This window comes from Chiloscyllium punctatum, chromosome 10 (assembly GCF_047496795.1).
Source record: "Chiloscyllium punctatum isolate Juve2018m chromosome 10, sChiPun1.3, whole genome shotgun sequence".
NCBI classification, from domain to species: Eukaryota; Metazoa; Chordata; class Chondrichthyes; order Orectolobiformes; family Hemiscylliidae; genus Chiloscyllium; species Chiloscyllium punctatum.
The window spans coordinates 69170485-69190825 of record NC_092748.1 but is presented as its reverse complement, the minus strand read 5'-3'; the positions used below and the strand labels follow the sequence as shown (position 1 = coordinate 69190825).

Below are 20341 nucleotides of genomic sequence, written 5' to 3'. Positions count from 1 at the left end.
TTGTCCAAATAGGTAAGAATTTAACAGAGGCAGCAGAAATCCTGTTGGCAGTTCAGAAAGTGGGGGCCAGCCCTGCTTCAGCAGGCACTGGCAGACAGATCTTCAGCTGTTTTTGGGGATGCTTGCGCAGCCATCCTGCTAAAGACAATGGTGAATTCCAGTCATTGTTAGTGCAATCAGAGGTTCAAGCAGTACCACTGCTAATGATGGATAAGATGATTGGTGCATGGGTGCATCCCCTGCAGAGATGGGTGAGTGGAGCTGCGGGTAGTTAGGACTCACAATCAGGTCCTGGCCATTGTGAGGGTGGGTAAGGGAATTGGTGTGGCAGGAGACTGGATAGATGGTGCTATTTTTGCGAGAGCAGGCAGTATCACATGGGTGCCATTTTGGAGCATGAAGTGCCCAAAATCGAGGTTGTTTTCCGCACAGGCTATTGAGAAGCCACCAGGCCTCACTGGACAGTCTCACCACCCCCTATCTCGGAGTTACTGACAAAATGTTGGTGGCAGTAGGAAGTAGCCATTAATTATCCATTTTAATTAAAGTGGGCAGCTCCCCTGCTGGTACTTCCAATCACTGACAAGATGGCATTGTGGCAAAAAGACCAAAGGCATGCCATCCAGTGCTTTCCTATGTCATTTTGTCAATCATCCCACCTCCTAGTCCTTCCCTAACAGGATGATAAAATTCAGCCTGTACAAACAAGAAATGCCCAATGTCAATATGTAGCCCATGAGCTCAGCTAGATTGTCAGTGAGGACATGGCATGTTAAAAGTCAAAAAATATTTGGACAATTAGGATTTAATTAAGCTTTTCTGCCAAGTACAGAATTTAAACACAAACAGTTACAAATTAAGAAGCTCAAAAAAAATAGGATATACAGGAAGAATTTTTTTCATGAAATGGCTGTATGTATAGAACAAATTATGCGCATGACTCGTCGATCCTTACTGAGTTTAAGAAAGAAAAGTTTAAACATACTTTTGACAGCACAGGAGGTGCAGAGTCATACCAAGGAAATAGCATGGATGGGTTAACGCAATTGATGGATGATGTTCTGATTGAACCTATTATTGAGGAACAGGCATTTAACCAGCCTTTTGCCTGTTTCACATCAGTAAAGCAGATAATTGGTCATTGAAATTGTGATGAGGGACCTTTTACACCTATATGCCTGCTTTAATCAATTTTTATGCATGTCTTTAAATTGGTACCCTATACAAAGAGCTGAAACAGGGTGGGATGGTATTTAAGTATGCCTTCACCTGTTGTTGGACCCCATCTTGCAAGATTCAAGGAGGCATAGATCAGAACAGCACAGATCAAGCCCTTCAGCCCACGATGTTGTGCCAAGCATTTATCTTAATCTAAGATCAACCTAACCTACATACACCTCAATTTGCTGCCATCTATGTGCTTGTCCAGCAGTCACTTAAATATCCCAAATGTCTCTGACTCTAGCACCACCGCTGGCAGTGCATTCCATGCACCCACTACTCTCTGTGTAAAGAACCTACCTCTGACATCTCCCCTATACCTTCCTCCAATCACCTTAAAATTATGACCCTTCGTGACAGCCATTTCTGCCCTGGGGAAAAGTCTCTGGCTATCTACTCTATCTATCTCCCATTACCTTGTACACCTCCATTAAGACACCTCTCTTCCTTCTTCTCTCTAGTGTGAAAAACCCTAGTTCACTCAACCTCTCTTCATAAGACAAGCCCTCCAATCCAGGCAGCATCCTGGTACATCTTCTCTGCACCCTCTTTCTAAAGCATCTATATCCTTCCTATAATGAGGCAACCAGAACTGGACACAATATTCCAAGTGTGGTCTAATCAGGGTTTTAAACAGCTGCAGCAAAACTTTGCGGCTCTTAAACTTAGTCTCCCTTTTAATGAAAGCCAAAACACCATATGCCTTCTTAACAACCCTATCAACTTTGAGGGATCTTTGTATATGGACCCCAAGATCCTGCTATTTCTCCACACTGCCAAGAATCCTGTCTTTAACCCTGTATTCAGCATTCAAATTCAACTTTCCAAAATGAATCATTTTGCACTTATCCAGGTGGAACTCCATCTGCCCCTTCTCAGCCTAACTCTGGATCTTGTCAATGCCTTGTTGTAGCCTGCAAAAGCCCTTGACACTATCTACAACACCATCAACCTTCATGTCATTGGCAAACTTACTAACCCACCCTTCCACTTCTTCATCCAAACCACTTATAAAAACTACAAAAAGCAGACATCCAAGAATAGATCTCTGCAGGACTCCACTGGTCACTGACCTCCAGGCGGAATCCTTTCCACCTACTACCACTCGCTGTCTTCTTTCAGCCAGCCAATTCTGTATCCAAACAGCCAAATTTCCCTGTATCCCACACCTCCCAACTCTCTGAATGAGCCTACCATGGGGAACCTTATCAAATGTCTTACTGAAATCCATATACACCACATCCACTGCTGGGCCTTCTTCAACTTGTCTTGTCACATTCTCAAAGAACTCAATAAGGCTTGTGAGGCATGACCTGCCCCTCACAAAGCCATGTTGACCACCTTTAATCAAACTATGAGTGAAGCAGTTGTGATTTGTGCTAGTCCTGCTCTATCTAGATGTTGAGAAGCTCTGTAATAAATTGTTGGAGAAGGTTAATTTGTCTTTCGTGTGGAACATTGGTGCTCCTCTGGGCTACAAAAAATCTTCTGGCAAATTGTTGTTTCTGTTCCTCTTATATGTCCATACCTAGCTGGCCAATATTTCCTTATGACTGGATCAATGAGCTGAAATGAGATGCATATTTGTTGCCTACACTTGCTGAGAAAAATTGAAAAGGGCTAGAATCTTGACTTGCCCTTCAAACACCAAATTGGACAGGTACTGTGAGCACAACTCCTATATTGTGCACGTTCAGCATCCACAAGGAAAGTCTCCTTGCAATGTTACCATACATTTTTAGGCAGAATTGGCATTCCAAAGATTTAATCGTATAATTTAGATTGATGCTCAGTAGATGTACTTCATTCTCTGGAGTCCAGTCTTTTGAATGAGATGCTAAAATGAAATTGTCTCAAATGGGTATAAAGGTTTTGAGGCACTTTTGTTTTCTCTATGTGTCAACCCTAGTACAGCTGATTGTATTCACACCTCTGATTCACTGGACTCAAATTCCACTCTAGGGCATGAGCACAAAAATCAAGGCTGACACTCCAGTGGAATACCGATGGAGTGCTACATAATCCAAGGTGCTTTCTTTCAAATGAGAAGTTAAACCGAGGCAACATCAGGTTGCTGGGGTGGATGTAAAAGACTCTCATGGCATCGTTTCAAAGAAGAGCAAGGATTTATTCCTGGTGTACTGGCTGATATTTATCCCTCACAAATGTAGACTATCTGGTTAATGTCACATTGCAGAGTTTGCTATGACAAGTTGGCTGCCATGTTTCCTACAATGCCACAGCAATTAGACTTTGAAGGAGTTTCCTTGGTTGTAAAATGGTTTGAAACATGCACTTGCCATGAGAATTTTTTTTGTTGTTGCTCGAATCTGCAACTTCCAACACTACTTTAAACTTTCACTTTTGTTGAAGTAATATACATTTTAGACCATAAGACCATAAGACAGGAGCAGAAATTAGGCCATTCGACCCGTTGAGTCTGCTCTGCCAATCAATCTCAGCTGATAAGTATTTTCAACCTATTTTCCTGCTCTCTCCCTGTAACCCTTGATCCCCATGGCAATCAGTGATTAAATACACTCAATGACATGGCCTGGACAGCCTTCTGTGGCAATAAATTCCACAGATTCACCAGTCTCTGGCGAAAGACGTTTCTCCATATCTCCGTTCTAAAGGGTGTTCCCTTTATTATAAGGGTGTTGCCTTGGTTCCTCATCCCTCCTGCCAATGAAAACATCTTCCCATCATCTACTTTGTCCAGGCCATTCAGTATTCTGTAAATTTAAATCAGATACCTCCTCATCCTTCTAAACTCCATTGAGTATAGTCCCAGAGTCCTCAAACATTCCACATATGTTAAACCTTTCATTCCTGGGATAATTCTTGTGAAGCTCCTCTGGATCCACTCCAGGGCCAATACATCTTTCTTGAGATATCAAGCCCAAACTTGCTCACAATACTCTAAATATGGTCTGACCGGAGCCTTATAAAGCCCCAGAATTACATCTGTGCTTTTATACTCCACTCCTCTCGAGGTGAATGACAACATTGTGTTTGTCTGCCTAACTATCGATTCAACCTGCAAGTTTACATTAAGAGAAACCTGGACTAGGACTCCCAGGTCCATTGGACTTCAGCTTTCTGTATTTTCTCCCCTTTTAGAAAGTACTCCATGCCTCTATTCTTTCTACCAAAGTGCATGATCTCACACTTTCAATGTTGTATTTCATCTGCCCACTGTCCTAACCTATCTACATCTTTCTGCACCTTCCCTGCCTTCTCAATACTACATGCCCCTCCACCTATCTTTGTATCTTCTGCAAAGTCTTTTTGTTAAGCAACACTCCCCAGGACCTTACCATCAAGTGCATAAGCCCTGCCCTGATTTGCCTTCCCAAAGTGATTCTTTGAATTCAGTGTGCCAATAAAATACCTTGAAACACAAAAATGCATTACAATTCCCGCCTCAGGCAACTCTTTGTGTGGAGTTTGCACATTCTCCCCGTGTCTGCAGGGATTTCCTCTGGATGCTCCAGTTTCCTCCCAGAATCAAAAATGTGCAGGTTAGGTGAACTGACCATGCTAAATTGCCTGTAGTGTTAGGCGTAGGGGAATAGGTCTGGGTGAGTTGCGCTTCGGCAGGTCGGTGTGGACTTGTTGGGGCGAAGGGCCTGTTTCCACACTGTAAGTAATCTAATCTAATCTACTCTACAGTAATGCTTCTGTATTTCATTGGAACCTTATTTATTAAATTTGTCTCCACTGATACATCCTACTGTTCAAAATCCTGGTCAATAGCTATGTGTGTGTGCCCACTTTGACTTCTTTACAGTAAATGTTGGGACAATTTATATTTGCTACATTTTAGAATCAAAACATCAAAGTAGACATTAGGAAGATTTTTTTTTATTATTATTCATTCTGAGCATCAATAATTAGACCAACATTCATTGCCTATTTGTAAATTCAACTTGAGCAGTTGAGCCACATTATTGAACTATTACAATCCATGTGGTGTCAGTGAACCCACAGTGCTACTCAAGAAGAATTTCCACTGTTTTGATCCAGTGACAATGAAGAAGGAGAGATTATTTCCAAGTCAGGATGATGGCTGCCAAGGATGGGAGCTTGCAAGTGATAATGTCCATTTGTACTCATGCCCTTGTTCTTCTAACTCAACATCTTCTCAAAGGCAGCTCAGGATACATGATAAATGCTGCCCTTGCCAGTGCACTCATGCAGAGTGAACAACTTTTAAACAAGAACAAAATGAAAAAACTTTGTAGTTACGTTTTCTGTAATTAATGGAAACACATGTTCTTCCTTTAATGATTGATCAACCCTTTGTTTAAAACTAAGAATAGATACATTATTTTCACAAAATACCATGATACCAAAATAAGGTAGAAAATGCTGACAGATTAAATAATATATATCAAGATCAGACAATCTATGCAAATATTCAAAATCATCAAAATAAACTAATACAGTAATACTAGGAATCTGGGCTAGAATTAGTTTGTTCTTCAAAAAACACTTTTAAAAAATTAGCCAAATAATGAAAGTCAGTGGATTACCAATTGCTGAGAAATCACTTCATTACAAGGATGCATTAATGTTATTCTACTGTATTAATTTATTAAAAATCTAGCAAGTTGCGAAGTGAAAGAGATATGCCATGAATTTGAATTATCTGAAAATTATTGGTTCAGTTGCACATTATGAATTATTCCTACCACAATCACCTTGTAACTACTGTCATAGACTGAAATGATGTGATTTGTGATGTTAATGTGACACAGCCTCGAAAGCCTATAAAGGTACCAACAAAGTCATGGAGACTTACCCCATCAGGGGATAAGCTGTTCCTAAAGGTTTTGAATTCCCAAGTGATATTATTGTTGTAATGCATGCAAGATTTGGAAAGGAACATGCTTGAGGTTGTGATTAATGGGAATACAATGAGAATTAAGAATAGGGTTTAGGCTGGAGGAGGAAGAGTTTCCTATATGGCCGAAACCTATTTTCTAATGGAACCCATGGTTAATCTATTATGGATTGCTTCCTTAGGATCAGTTAGGGATGAGAAATTAAATCCAATTGTTCTTAGCTCCTGTCTTTGTCTCACAAGCACAAACATATTCATGAAAAGGTGAAGTTTGAGTAGTACAGACATGCTGTGTGCAATGTACAAATAGCTGACTTATTTGTTGAAATTTCACTGCTGGTTAGGACAGCATTTATCAAGCATCCCTGATTGTCCTTGAGAAACTGGTGGTAAACTACCAACTGTAGAAGTAGATACTCCCACTGTGCTGTTGTGAAGGGAATTGATCCAACAACAGAGAAGGAATGGTGATGTAGATACAAGACAGGATGGTGTGTGACTTGAAGAGGAATTTGTGATGTGTTTCCATGCATTTGCAGCTTTGGTCCTTCTAAGTAGTAGGGATCGTGGATTTGGAGGTGCTGTCAAAAAAGCTTTTGTGTTGAAGGAGTATTTTTATCTTGGGAGATGGCCGCATATTCAAAGTGATGAATGGGCTAACAGTTAATTGTGTTGCTTTGTTCTGAGTAAATCAAGCTTCTTGAGTGTTATCGAGCTGCATTCATCCAGGCAAATAGAGAGTATTTTACCATAGGTCTAACATATGCCATGAGGTGATGGACAGGTTTTTGTGAGTCTGGAGTTGAGTTACTTGTGGCAAAATTACTAACCTCTGGAGTGTTCTTGTAGCCATGGTGTTTATATGGCTGATCCAATAATATTTCTGGTCAACGGTAGCCCCAACAATGTTAATAGTGTGTGATTATCAATGTTAATGCCTTTGAATTTGATGGGGAAATGATGGATTCTGACTTCTTACACTTGTCTGGCAGTTGATTGTTGCAAATGTAACTTGCCACATTAATTCAAGTCTGAATTTCATCATGGTATTGCTGCACCTCTTGAGCTCTGTGTTTGGACTAAGCCTGTAATGAATTTTGGAGCTAAAAGGCCCTGGTTGTACCCAAGTAGAGTGAAAGTGAACAGGTGATTGGTGAGCAAGTGTTGCTTGAAAGCACTGCTAATGAGACCATTGATCGGTCTGTTGATGAATGAGAGTAGCGTCATGATACAGTAATTGGCTAGATTCGATTTTCCTGCTCTTTGTGCACAAAACATACTTGGTAAGATTTTACTTTGTTGGTCAGGTACCAATAATGTACATATATTGAAGAGCTTGGCCAGTACTGTGGCTAGTTCTGGAGTACATGTCTAGAATACTGTTTCTGGAATATTAAGAGGGCCCATTGCCTTTGCACTATCTGGTGCATTCGGTCATTTCTTGTTGATATGTGAAGTGAATCGAATTTGCTGAAGCTTGGTATATGTGATGATGCAGGAGTCAAGAGGAGGCTGAGTTGGATCATTGACTTGGCATCTCTGGCTCAAGAGTGCTCCAAGTGCTTCAGCCTTTTCGGCTGCACTGATATGCTGGGCATTCCCATGTGTGAAGATAATGATATTTGTGAAACCTTCTCCTCCAGACAGTTATTAAGCTGTTTACCACCATTCATGATAGCACCGAGGAGGAATGCAGAACTTTGTTCTTATCGGTTGTTTGTGTGACCTCTTAAGTTTGTCTGTTAAGTGCTGTCTGCATTGTTTGGCTTGCATGTGGTTCCATGTGGTAACTTCTCCAGATTGACACTTCTTATGTAGGTCTGTCTGATGTTGCTCCTGGCATGTCCTCCTGCACTCTTCATTAAACCAGGTCTGATCTCCTGGCTTAATGATAATGCTTGAGTGAGAGGTGTGCCAGGCCATGAGGTACAGTTTGTAACTGAGTACAATTCTGCTGCTCCTGGTGGCAAATAGCACTTTGTTTGGTGTTGTTAGATCTGTTCAAAATTTATCCCATTTAGCACAATGGTAGTGCCATACAACATAATGAAAGGTATCCTCAATATAAAGGCAAAGCTTTGTCTCCACAAGGATTGTGTGGTGATAACTCATTCCAGTATTGACATGGACAATATCTACAACAGGAATATTGGTGAGAACAAGGTCAAGTGGGTTTTTCCCTCTTCCTTTCTTTATCACTTGACTTAGACCCAGTTTGATAGCTTTAAGATTCAGCTAGCTTGGTCAGTCATGTTACTATGGAGCCAATGATGATGGACATTAGTCACCCCCGCCAAAAGTACATTCTGTTCTTTTGTTACCCTCAATGTTTCTTTGAGTGGTCTTCAACTTGGAGAAGGTTAGAAGTCACATGAAACCAGATTATAGCCCAACAGGTTTATTTGAAATTTGGACTATAAATGCACAGTTACTGCCTTTGCTGTTTTGAATTCATGTATCGCTGGACATTGGAGTGCATCTGGGAAAATTAACAAACAGTGAAATTCACAACTAATCTTGGAAGAACTGTTTGGCAAAGTCACAGCACAGAATCAGTTAAGTTAATAGTTTTTTAAGTGTGGCCAACATTAGTGAGTAGTGAGGAGGGCAAAAATGGGACATGAAATAGCTTTGGCAAATAGAATTAAGGAGAATCCAAAGGGTTTTTAGAAATACGTGAAAGACAAAAGGGTAACTGGGGAGAGAATAGGGCCCCTCAAAGATCAGCAAGGCAGCCTTTGTGTGGAGCCGCAGAAAATGGGGCAGATACTTAACGAGTATTTTGCATTAGTGTTTACTGTGGAAAAGGACACAGAAGATACAGAATGTAGGAAAATACATGGTGACATCTTGAAAAATGTCCATATTACAGAGGAGTAAGTGCTGGATGTCTTAAAGGTGGATAAATCCCCAGGACCTAATCAGGTGTACCTTAGAACTCTGTGGGAGGCTAGGGAAGTGATTGCTGGGCCCCTTGCTGAGATAGCTCCTTGAAAGTGGAGTCGCAGGTAGATAGGACAGTGAATAAGGCGTTTGGTATGCTTTCCTTTATTGGTCAGAGTATTGAGTACAGGAGTTGGGAGGTCATGTTGCGGCTGTACAGGACATTAGTTAGGCTACTGTTGGAATATTGCGTGTAATTCTGGTCTCCTTCCTATCGGAAAGATGTTGTGAAACTTGAAAGGCTTCAGAAAAGATTTACAAGGATGTTACCAAGGTTGGAGGATTTGAGCTATAGGGATAAGCTGAACAGGCTAGGGCTGTTTTTGCCAGAGCGTCAGAGGCTGAGGGGTGACCTTAGAACATAGAACATAGAACATAGAACAATACAGCACAGAACAGGCCCTTCGGCCCACGATGTTGTGCCGAACTTCTATCCTAGATTAAGCACCCATCCATGTACCTATCCAAATGCCACTTAAAGGTCACCAATGAATCTGACTCTACCACTCCCACGGGCAGCGCATTCCATGCCCCCACCACTCTCTGGGTAAAGAACCCACCCCTGACATCTCCCCTATACCTTCCACCCTTCACCTTAAATTTATGTCCCCTTGTAACACTCTGTTGTACCCGGGGAAAAAGTTTCTGACTGTCTACTCTATCTATTCCTCTGATCATCTTATAAACCTCTATCAAGTCACCCCTCATCCTTCGCCGTTCCAACGAGAAAAGGCCGAGAACTCTCAACCTATCCTCGTACGACCTACTCTCCATTCCAGGCAACATCCTGGTAAATCTTCTCTGCACCCTCTCCAAAGCTTCCACATCTTTCCTAAAGTGAGGCGACCAGAACTGCACACAGTACTCCAAATGTGGCCTAACCAAAGTCCTGTACAGCTGCAACATCACTTCACGACTCTTGAATTCAATCCCTCTGCTAATGAACGATAATACTCCATAGGCCTTCTTACAAACTCTATCCACCTGAGTGGCAACCTTCAAAGATCTATGTACATAGACCCCAAGATCCCTCTGTTCCTCCACCTGACCAAGAATCCTACCATTAACCCTGTATTCCGCATTCTTATTTGTTCTTCCAAAATGGACAACCTCACACTTGGCAGGGTTGAACTCCATCTGCCACTCCTCAGCCCAGCTCTGCATCATATCTAAGTCCCTCTGCAGCCGACAACAGCCCTCCTCACTGTCCACAACTCCACCTATCTTCGTATCATCTGCAAATTTACTGACCCACCCTTCGACTCCCTCATCTAAGTCATTAATAAAAATTACAAACAGCAGAGGACCCAGAACTGATCCCTGTGGAACTCCACTTATAGAGGTCTACAAATTTATGAGGGGCATGGATAGGATAAATAGACAAAGTCTTTTCCCTGGGGTGGAGGAGTCCAGGACTAGAGGGCGTAGGTTAGAGTGAGAGGGGAAAAATATAAAAGGGACCTAAGGGGTAACTTTTTCATGGAGAGGGTGGTACGTGTATGGAATGAGCTGCCAGAGGAAGTGGTGGAGGCTGGTACAATTGCAACATTTAAAAGGCATCTGGATGGGTATATGAATAGGAAAGGTTTGGAGGGATATGGGCCAGGTGCTAGCAGGTGGGACAAGATTGGGTTGGACAAGTGGTCGGCATGGACGTGTTGGACCGAAGGGTCTGTTTCCATGCTGTACATCTCTATGACTCTATGACCTAGTGTCATGTGACTTCCAACATGGAGAAGTACTGACACATCAGCTGAGAGTAAGCTTTAAATGGTAATCCACAAGGGTTTTCCTTTGTTATGTTTGACCTGATGGCATGAGGACTCCCAGGGGAAATCCTTTTTGTCTTTATGCCACTGTGTTGGTACTTCTCGTGGGTCTGTGCATTTGAATTGACATGACAAATCCAAGAATGGTAGTCACCTTGTCAAGGATATTGTAAGGTGTGGTTCTGTGAATACAAATATGTTAGGCTGTTGTTTGCCTAGACTGAGGAATTTCTGCCTCAATTTTAGCGCAGACATTAAAAATTAGTAAGGAGGACTTTACAATCCCAAAACTTGCTGAGATATCTACATTCTTCAAATTTGTACCTCAACTATATTTGTATTCTCAACTATAATTGAGAATTTGTATTCTTGACTATAATTGCTCCATCAGTAGTGGCAGCACTTTCTTTTGGTCACAAGCTCTCAAATTCCTTCCCTACAACTCTTTGCATCTCAACTTCACTTTCATCCTTAATGGCACACCTTAAAACCGATGTCTTTGACTAAGCTTTTGATGAGCTATTTTAATATTTCCATAGATGGCTTGGTGCATTGTTTAGTTTGTAAGGCTCCTGTACAGCACCATGGAATGTTTCGGTAATATGTTAGGAAACCCGACTGGAAAGGAGCATCATTTGAACACCAGAATGGAACAACTACTCAAGACAGACAGTCTGCAGACTCATTGCTGGGTCTGCTTTTGTTTTTAATTTGTATGTCTGGAAGTGTTATCACACACAACTAAATGGCTTTCCACCAAATTATCATGACCATTTTTAAAATCTTGGTTAACACAGTTTAATTACTTTAAATGGGCATCACAGTGGCTGAGTGGTTAGCACTGCTGCCTCACAGCGCCAGAGTTTGATTCCACCCTTGGAGGACTGTCTGTTTGGAGTTTACACATTCTCTCCATGTATTTATGGGTCCCCTCCGGGTGCTCTGGTTTCCTCCCACAATCCAAACTGAACTTGCCCCTAGTATCCAGGGATGTGGAGGCTGACAAATGTGGGATTTTATGGGATACAGTAGGGGGGTGATTGTGGGTGGGATACTCTGTGGTGGGTCAGTGCAGACTTGATGGGTTGAGTGGCCTCCTTCCTCACTGTAGGGCTTCTGTGATTCTTCTTTGAAATATAAAAGCTGGTAACTTGATTTAGGAGCTTAAGGTGAAGGAACTTTTGGGTGGCACATTGGCTCAGTGGTTAACACTGCTGCCTCACAGTGCCAGGGACCCGGCTTTGATTCAAGCCTTGGGCAACTGCCTGTGTGGAGTTTGCACATTCTCCCTGTGCCTGAGTGGGTTTCCTCAGGGTACTCCGGTTTCCTCCCACAGTCCAAAGATGTGCAGGTCAGGTGAATTGGCCATGTTAAATTGCCCATAGTGTTAGGTGCATCAGTCAGAGGGAAATGGGTCTGGGTGGGTTACTCTTTGGAGGGTTTGTGTGGACTGGTTGGGCCGAAGGGTCTGCTTCCACAATGTAGGGAATCTAATCATATGGAGTTTAGGTGAATTGGCCATGCTAAATTGCCAATAGTGTTCAGGGATGTGTAGGTTAGGTGCAATTGTCAGGGGTAAATACAGGGTAGAGTGAATGGGTCTGGGTGGGTTACTCTTTGGAGCGGTGATGTGGACTTGTTGGGCCGAAGGGCCTGTTTCCACACTGTAGGGATTCTAAGATCTCTATGATCTTCCAAGGGGGGGTGGTTACCATAATATGATAGAATTCACCCTGCAGTTTGAGAGGTTGAAGCTTGAATCCGATGTAACAATGATACAATTGAGGAAAGGTAAGTATAAAGACGTAGGGAGGAGCTGGTCAGAGTTGATTGGAAGGAGCCTCAAGCAGGGAAAACAGTGGAGCAGCATTGATAGGATTCTCTGGGGGTAATGGGGGAAATATAGCAAAACTTCATCCCAAGCAATGTATTAAGGGGAGGACGAGGCAACCAAAATGAGTCAGGGACAGCATAAAAACAAAAGGAAAACATACATTGTAGTGAAGATTGGTGGGTAGTCAGAGGATTGGGAATCCTTTAAAAATCAGCAGAGGACAATTTAAAAAAAAGCAGTAAGGTGGGAAAGAATGAAATATGAGGGTAAGATAACTCATAATATAGAAAAAGTTTGCAAACATATTTTTAGATGTATAAAAGGTAAGAGACAGGCAAGAGTGGATGTTCAACTGCTGGAAAATGAGGCTAGAGAAATAGTGATGAGGAACAAAGAAATGGCAGAGAAACAGAATGGATGCTTTGCATCAGTCGTCATGGTGCAAGACACCAGTAGTAAACTAGAACCTCAAGAGAGTCAGGAGGCAGAGGTGTGTATAGTGGATGTTATTAAGTAGAAGGTGCTGTGGAAGCTGAAAGTTTGAAGGTGGATGAATCACCTGGACGAGATGGACTACACCCAGGTTCTGAAGGCTATAGCAGAGGAGATTGTGGAGGCAGTGGTATTGATCTATCAGGTTCACAGGAGTCAGTGACAGTGCCAAACGACTAGAAAATGGCTAATGTAACACTTCTGTTTAAGAAGGGAGGGAGGCAGATTATGGGAAATTATAGGCCATTTAGATTGACCTTGGTTATTGGTGAAGTTTTAGAGTCCACTATTGAGGAAAAGTTTGCAGAGTATTTGACGTTGTATGGTAAGTTAGAGCTGAGTCAGAATGGCTTCATCAAGGGTGGTCATGCCTGAATTCTTTGAAGAGATAATGAGCAAGTTTGACAAAGGAGAGCCTATGGACATAATCTATTTGGATTTCCAGAAGGCCTTTGACAATGTGCCAAACAGGATGCTAAATAAGATAACAGCCCATGGTGTTAGAAGCAAGGTTCTGGCATGGATAAAGGATTGGCTGACTGTCAGAAAGCAGAGTAGGAATAAAGGGGTCTTTTTCAGGATGACAGCCAGTTCCACAGGGGTCTGTGTTGGGAACACAAGTATTTTTGTTATACCTAAATGATCTAGACGAAGGAACTGAGAGCATTGTTGCTAAGTTTGCTGATGACACAAAGGTAGGTGGAGGGACAGGCGGTGCTGAGGAAGTGGGAAAGCTGCAGGAGGACTTGGACAGGCTAAGAGAATGGACAAGGAAGTGGCAAATGGAATAGAAGCCGGAGATCCCAAGTCTCCTTTTGTGTTTAATGGTCTAATGTACACACTTTCGAATTCTTTTGCCTCTTTGTTTTTTCCACATGTTAGTGCAATGTTAGAAATTGTGCTGTGGACATTCTGGCTATCCTACCAGAGCAATTATCATATGCTAAAGTTCCAGGAAAATATTAAGAAGAGACATTGTAAACACAAATGAAAAGTTTTATTCCTAATAAAATAATATTCTTAGAATCATGGAATAGTACAATGCAGTTGGGGGACATTGTAGCCAGTGAATTGACATGGTTCTTCCTCTTTCCTGCTTTTCCACTTATCAGTGCATATTTTTCTCCTTCTAATATTTGGTTTGAAGGCAATTATTGCATCTCTCTAAACCACCCCATAGGACAGTGCTTTCTAAATTCTAGTCACTCATTGCATAAAAACATTTTTTCACTGTGTTGCCTATGGTTCTTTTGCCAATTACCAAATATGTGAGTCCTCTGGTTTGATGCTGACTTTTCAGCCATTTAGTTCTTTCTTTGAGTGTCACATAAATGTGTGAATCAATGATTTTGAATTTTTAATTTCATTTAACTTTTGTCACATGCACCTAAGTCCAGTTAAACATTCTGTTTTGCATGCAGTACAGGCAGATCATACCATATAAAGTGCATAAGGACAATAGAACAGCGAGGAATATAATGTTACAGTTACAGAGAAGGTGCACAAAGAGCAAGGTCAACATTCAATTTGATATTTGAGAGGTCCATTTAGAAATCTGACAACAGCAGGAAAGAAGTTGTTCTTGAATCTGTTGGTACATGTGTTTAAGCTTTTGTATTCTCTGCTAGATGGAAGAGGTTAAAAGAGATTATAACCAGGGTGGGCGGGATCTTTGGTTATGTTGGCTGACTTTCCAAGCTAGTGAGAAGTATAGATGGAGTCAATGCATGGAAGGTTGACTGGCATAATGGACTGGACTGTGTTTACAACTCTCTGTAGTTTCTCATGGTCCTGGGAAGACCAGTTGCCATACTAAGCTGTGATGCATCTGGATGGAAAGCTTCCAATAGGTGGTTTATATAATTCAAGAATTGCCTTCAAACCAAGTGTGATAAATATTGGAAGGAGAAAAATATACATTGATGTTTGGAAATGAAGGAAAGTGGAAGAGCCATGAAGACTCACTGGCGACAATCTTCACTGCAATGTTCTAAGGGCATTATTTCATTAGTAATAAAACTTATCTTTTCTTGTTTATGGCGCCTTATCTTCAATGAAGACTTAATAGTATTGTTCAAAATTATGAAGGGTTTTGATAAAATAAATGCCAAAACACTGCTGATTTAGGACAACTGACAAACCAACCAGTGGAAGATGAGAATTTTTAATGCATAAGATCTTTCACGTACTGTATGAAAAGGCAGAAGCAGATTCATTAGTGACTTTCTAAAGAAAATTGCATATACACTTGTACAGAATCATACTTTGACAGGATGAAGAATGAGTGGAGGGTCGGATTTGTAGAATAACTCTTAAAAAGCCGCTACTGGAATGATACGCTGAAAGGTCTCCTATTCTGTACAATTTTTGCTCTTGTGATTCCAAACACAGAAATATTGTCAATACGTGAAGAATCAAATGGAATAATTTACCTGAAAATTTTACCTGATTGCCGTGTTTTCTCTGCTCTTCAGGTTTCAACTATTTATACCGAAGATGAAACTAAAATAGAAGCTAATTCTCTTTGAATCAGAAGCACAGTTTTAATGAGTTATCAGCAAAGCACTACATTTATCTAGTAAAGCTGGGTCAAAATTGTTTTGTTCAGACAATTATGACAATCTTGGAGAATGCTGGAGAAATTCAGTAGGTCTGGCAGCATGGTCTCAGGAGAGAGAAACAGTTAATGTTTTGACTTCTGTATGACTTCTTCAGAACTGAAAGGGGCTGAAATTTAAAAAGATACTTTTCCAACCCTTTTCAGTTCTGAAGAAATCATATCAGATTCAAAATATTAATTCTGTTTGTCTCTCCAGAGATACTGACAAATCCTGCTACGTTTCTCCAGGATTCTCCACGCTTGTTTCAGATTTCTAGCATTTATGCTTTTTTACTTTTAATTAATTATGTTAATTTATTTCTTCTGAAATAAACTTTTGGATCAATTATCTCACATCAAAGGCAGGGCAAAGGCTAACATGAACAAAAATGAAGGAGAATGCAAAAAATAAATCTTTGGACTTGCCCACAAAAAGAAAAGGTTAGTTGCTCAGCAGTTAGGATTGCATCATTTTGTATTAGATAGATTGAGCTGGCATCACAGTAAAGGAAATAAGATCCGTAGTTTTGAAATCCAAGCTTGAATCATAATGTTGGAGTGCTACATAATTTGTAAAGTACTCTACATTCCTGATGGGAATTCTGATTCACTTCCTTTGCTATATGTGGCTATTGAATATTTTACATTTCTCATATGAACTGATTTTTCTTTGAAAATCTTGCTTATACCTTTCAGACAGTTAGGTTATAATTTCAGAGTTAAATCTTTGCCATATTACATGTGAGCTAAAACAAAAAATGTACTTGCTGCTGTTTTGTTTCTTTACCTTGACTTGAGAATGGTTTTCACCAGGACTTAGATTTTTCTTTCATGGATTAATTCCAGAACAGATTTGTATGATATACATTGTGAAGGAGGTGCTACCTCTTGGGACTCTAATAGAGGTTGAAATGAATACTTTAAACTAGTTTAAATAGTTTATAATCTTTTACATTATCTAATAATGTGATAATTTGATTAGGATCAAAAGTATTTATTCTTTCTTAACCTTCATTGCTAATTATTTTCATTCAATCAAGCATCTTTAGTCGTTGCTTATATCGTTTTGTTTCATTGTCAGTTACTTGAGTACATGCAATAAATATATCGATCAGCTTAGAATTAAATAGCTGTTCTGCAAAAAAGGTGTCACTGCACCCAAAACGTTAACTCTGCTTTCTCTCCACAACTGCTTCCAGACCTGCTGAGTCTTTCCAGCAATTTCTGTTTTTGTTTCCAATTTCCAGCATCCGCAGTTCTTTGGGTCTTTTGTTGTAAAATCCATTGGTAACAGGGCTTGCATTTTCTTTTAGATGTTTAATTTTTATATTTGTAATTTACAAAATTGATCCATTTACATTCTACTGTAATGCTGCTTTTAAAAATGTAGGCCATTCTGACTTGGCCTTTTCCAGCTCGGGAAGATCTGATGGTTAGCGTTTGGAATGCGAAGCATTTATGTTGGAGCCAACCATTTTATTTTAAGGAGTGGTAAAATATATTTAATAAGCTAAAAATTGGAAGTCCTAGTTTTAAAAACGTATGTGCTTAAAATTCAGTTTCTTTTATCAGTAGTTAGTTGAAGAGAAATTAATAAAATTCAAAAACAGTGTAAAGTTAAAGTGTTGGAGACTTGCGTATTTTGACACCCCTATCTTTAAACTTTTTGTAGACGAGGCCACAGTAGGTGGGATCGTTGCTGCAGGGAACCATAAGCCAGATCAATGAAGTGAACTGAAAAAAAACCTGGCCGTGTATTTGATGTTGCAAATGAAACTAGGTTATATTGTCACAAAAATTGGCAGTGTGCTGATTTAGTAGGCATCAAGTAACTAAAGTAAGGTTCACGCTCGACAAAGGAATCCGAGAGCTTTACGCCCGTACTTTGACATTTTACTTCCAATGGTTTAACTTTCCGCGTTATAAACACTTTGCATAAAGGAATACTTCTGTTTGTTGCCTAACAGCTTTGGAGAATTACGTTACGTTTCTAAGAATGATTTTTCCAAACAATCCTGTGAGAAATCCATCTCACAAACAGGTGGGATTATAAATCTTTCTACTTAGAAAAACACAATTTATTAAGGTTGTAGATTTCCTTGGTTGGAATATTCTATTTAGTACATGTCTGCAAATAAACTTTGCGCATACCAGTGATATAGTATAAATGATCTTAAGTTTTATTTAATGGGTTTGATCGTTTCCAGCTTACTATTCAGTATAAGCACAATTATATATTTCGTGTAATCGTTCGTGCCGTCATAATGCCAGGTGAGAAAAGCCAGAATTGTGATCTTATCATTTAAGTTATGACTACAGCGTTAATATCTTTTACCATAAGACGGTACACTTCTAACACCACGAGATGTAGATTGCTGTGAAATACCCCCTTTCTGTTAACCCTTTGATCACGAGAACAAAATTTCCATTACAGCAAATGGCACTTGGTGAAGGACATTTCCCATTATGGGGAAAAAAAGTTTATTTTCATCACAAGTGTACATTATATTTGTTCACAATGACTCTGTGCTGCAGAAATTATCAGAGAAAAGGAAATCTGAAATAGTACAAACCGTGGTTTGTCATTTGTAACAAAAAAACTCTAGAGAAATAAAATGGCAGTCTGAACATAAAGCACTGTACATCTGGAGTCAAGTTTCAGTAATCCCAATATAGTGGTGAGTCATAGCTGGGAAAGCGTTCGCTACATCTTTAAACTTTCAGCTTGAAACAAAAGAAATGTTCATGATTTTACAAAAGGCAGGGAGAGTACTTTATCTTTCTGAGGAAAGATACTGAGTTTGATCTGTTGTTATACTAAGTGTAATGTGTATTATTTGGTAAATATTTGGAATAAATGCGTATTATTTCATGATTTTATTGTAAAGGAAATATCTGCAGTATTTGTAGGTGCTAATAGTTTTTCCCAGCCCCTGAAAATTCTTATGTGAATTGATGGCTTGTCACTTAAATCTTCAAATACCTTTTTATTTCAATAAATGAAAGAAAACCAAAAAGGACCTTAAAATATAATGCATGCCTTGAAAAAGTAATATGAATTAATAAAGATTTAACAAATGAACAATTTTGTTTTAAAAGGCTAAAATAAACTAAACTAATTGATTTGATCAAATGTCCATGAAGTAGCATCATCCAATTGGGATCAAAGATAACTATGAGTCCTATGGTTTCATGGAATCAGTGGTTTTACCCTATTGTCTGAAACTTAAAATGAATGTCATCTAAACCACTATATCTAATGTTATAACATTTGAACACTCTGATAGCTAATTTTAACGACATTTATTTAACAACAGTTCAGATAAGGCGGGCTGGCCACTGCCAATTTAAAGAAACATTGTGACAGGAATTTTGTGCTGGTGGTCGTCTCTTCTTTGTCACTTCTTTTAGAGATTTTCAAGCACATTATCTTTTTAAGTATGCCATTTGTGAATAGAGTCATAGAGGTGTACAGCACGGAAACATACTTTTCGGTCCAACTCGTCCATGCCAACCAAATATCCAAAATAAGTCTAGTCCCTTGTGCCCTAATTGGCCCATATACCTCTAAACCATTCCTATTCATATACCCATCCAGATGCCTTTTAAATGTTGATGTTCAGTTGTCTACAATTTTCATGAAATCATGTTATAGTGGTTTAAGTGATTAAATGTTGGCATTGAGTTGTTGTTCACTTGTCAAATGGAATAAGACACCACTAAATTAATTTATGTACAGAAACAGGGTAGAGTGGAATGTCAAATTTTGGTAACTCAAAGTAGAATTGTCATTTCCAAGTAAATGCGGCTTGAATATAAAACTGCTAGCTGAATTTAACTGTCATGTAAATCATTTTTGGGATTTGTATCACGGCAAATCAGCCTTCAAACTTTGTTTTGTATGCATTTCAACATTAGTATTTTAAGTATGAATTTCCTGTCAATGAAAAGCATGAGGAATGTTTAAGTTCTGTTATATCTAAATAGCATTTTTTAAAATTGCATATTTTGAAATGACAACTTACAAATTTAGTCGTGAATTATTGAAAGTGGAGTTAAATATGCCTTTTCCCATTCTTCACCTGAGGATTTGGAGGTGCTGGTGTTGTACTGGGGTGGACAAAAGTAAAAATCACACAACACCAGGTTATAGTCCAACAGGTTTATTTGGAAGCACTAGCTTTCAGAGCGCTGCTGTTCCATGACCACCTGATGAAGGAGCAGCACTCCGAAAGCTAGCGCTTCCAGATAAGCGCTAGATTTCAGAGGACTATAACCTGGTGTGTGTTTTTTAAACTTTGTTCACCTGAGGAAGAATTAAATTTTCCTGAAGTATATGAAACAGTAGTTTGCAAAAATAAGTCTCTGTGTTGTACATATTTGCTGTCACAACAATTTAGGGTGTTTGCACTGAGACAAGTAAAGCTTTGAGGGTGAGGCCTATAACTGGAATGGCTGTGTATTTTGTTTGCGGATGTGACTAACTCTGCTGGTCTGGAGCATGCTGATAAGATGCTCCTTTTTCACACTGCAAGCTGTAGTTTGAAAGGCCTGAATATTTCTGACACAGCCAGGAAAACAAACAGGCTTTCAGTACTCAAATGATGAGGCAAGCAGTCAATGTGGGGGCACTA

General features: G+C 39.8%; 1 protein-coding gene across 5 annotated transcripts in view; it reads left to right on the top strand.

Moving 5' to 3' along the window:
* Positions 1 to 20341, top strand: part of LOC140482264 (RNA-binding motif, single-stranded-interacting protein 1-like) — a 205015-nt gene that overhangs the window by 2063 nt on the left and 182611 nt on the right. Inside the window, exon 1 of one of the 5 annotated variants that reach the window (XM_072579446.1) lies at positions 17410 to 17748. The exons of the other annotated variants lie outside the window; for them this stretch is intronic. Within the exon in view, the coding sequence (XP_072435547.1) occupies positions 17704 to 17748 (45 nt within the window). The 5' untranslated portion in view covers positions 17410 to 17703. Of the gene's footprint in view, positions 1 to 17409; positions 17749 to 20341 lie in introns of those variants that run through there. 5 annotated transcript variants of the gene reach the window in all.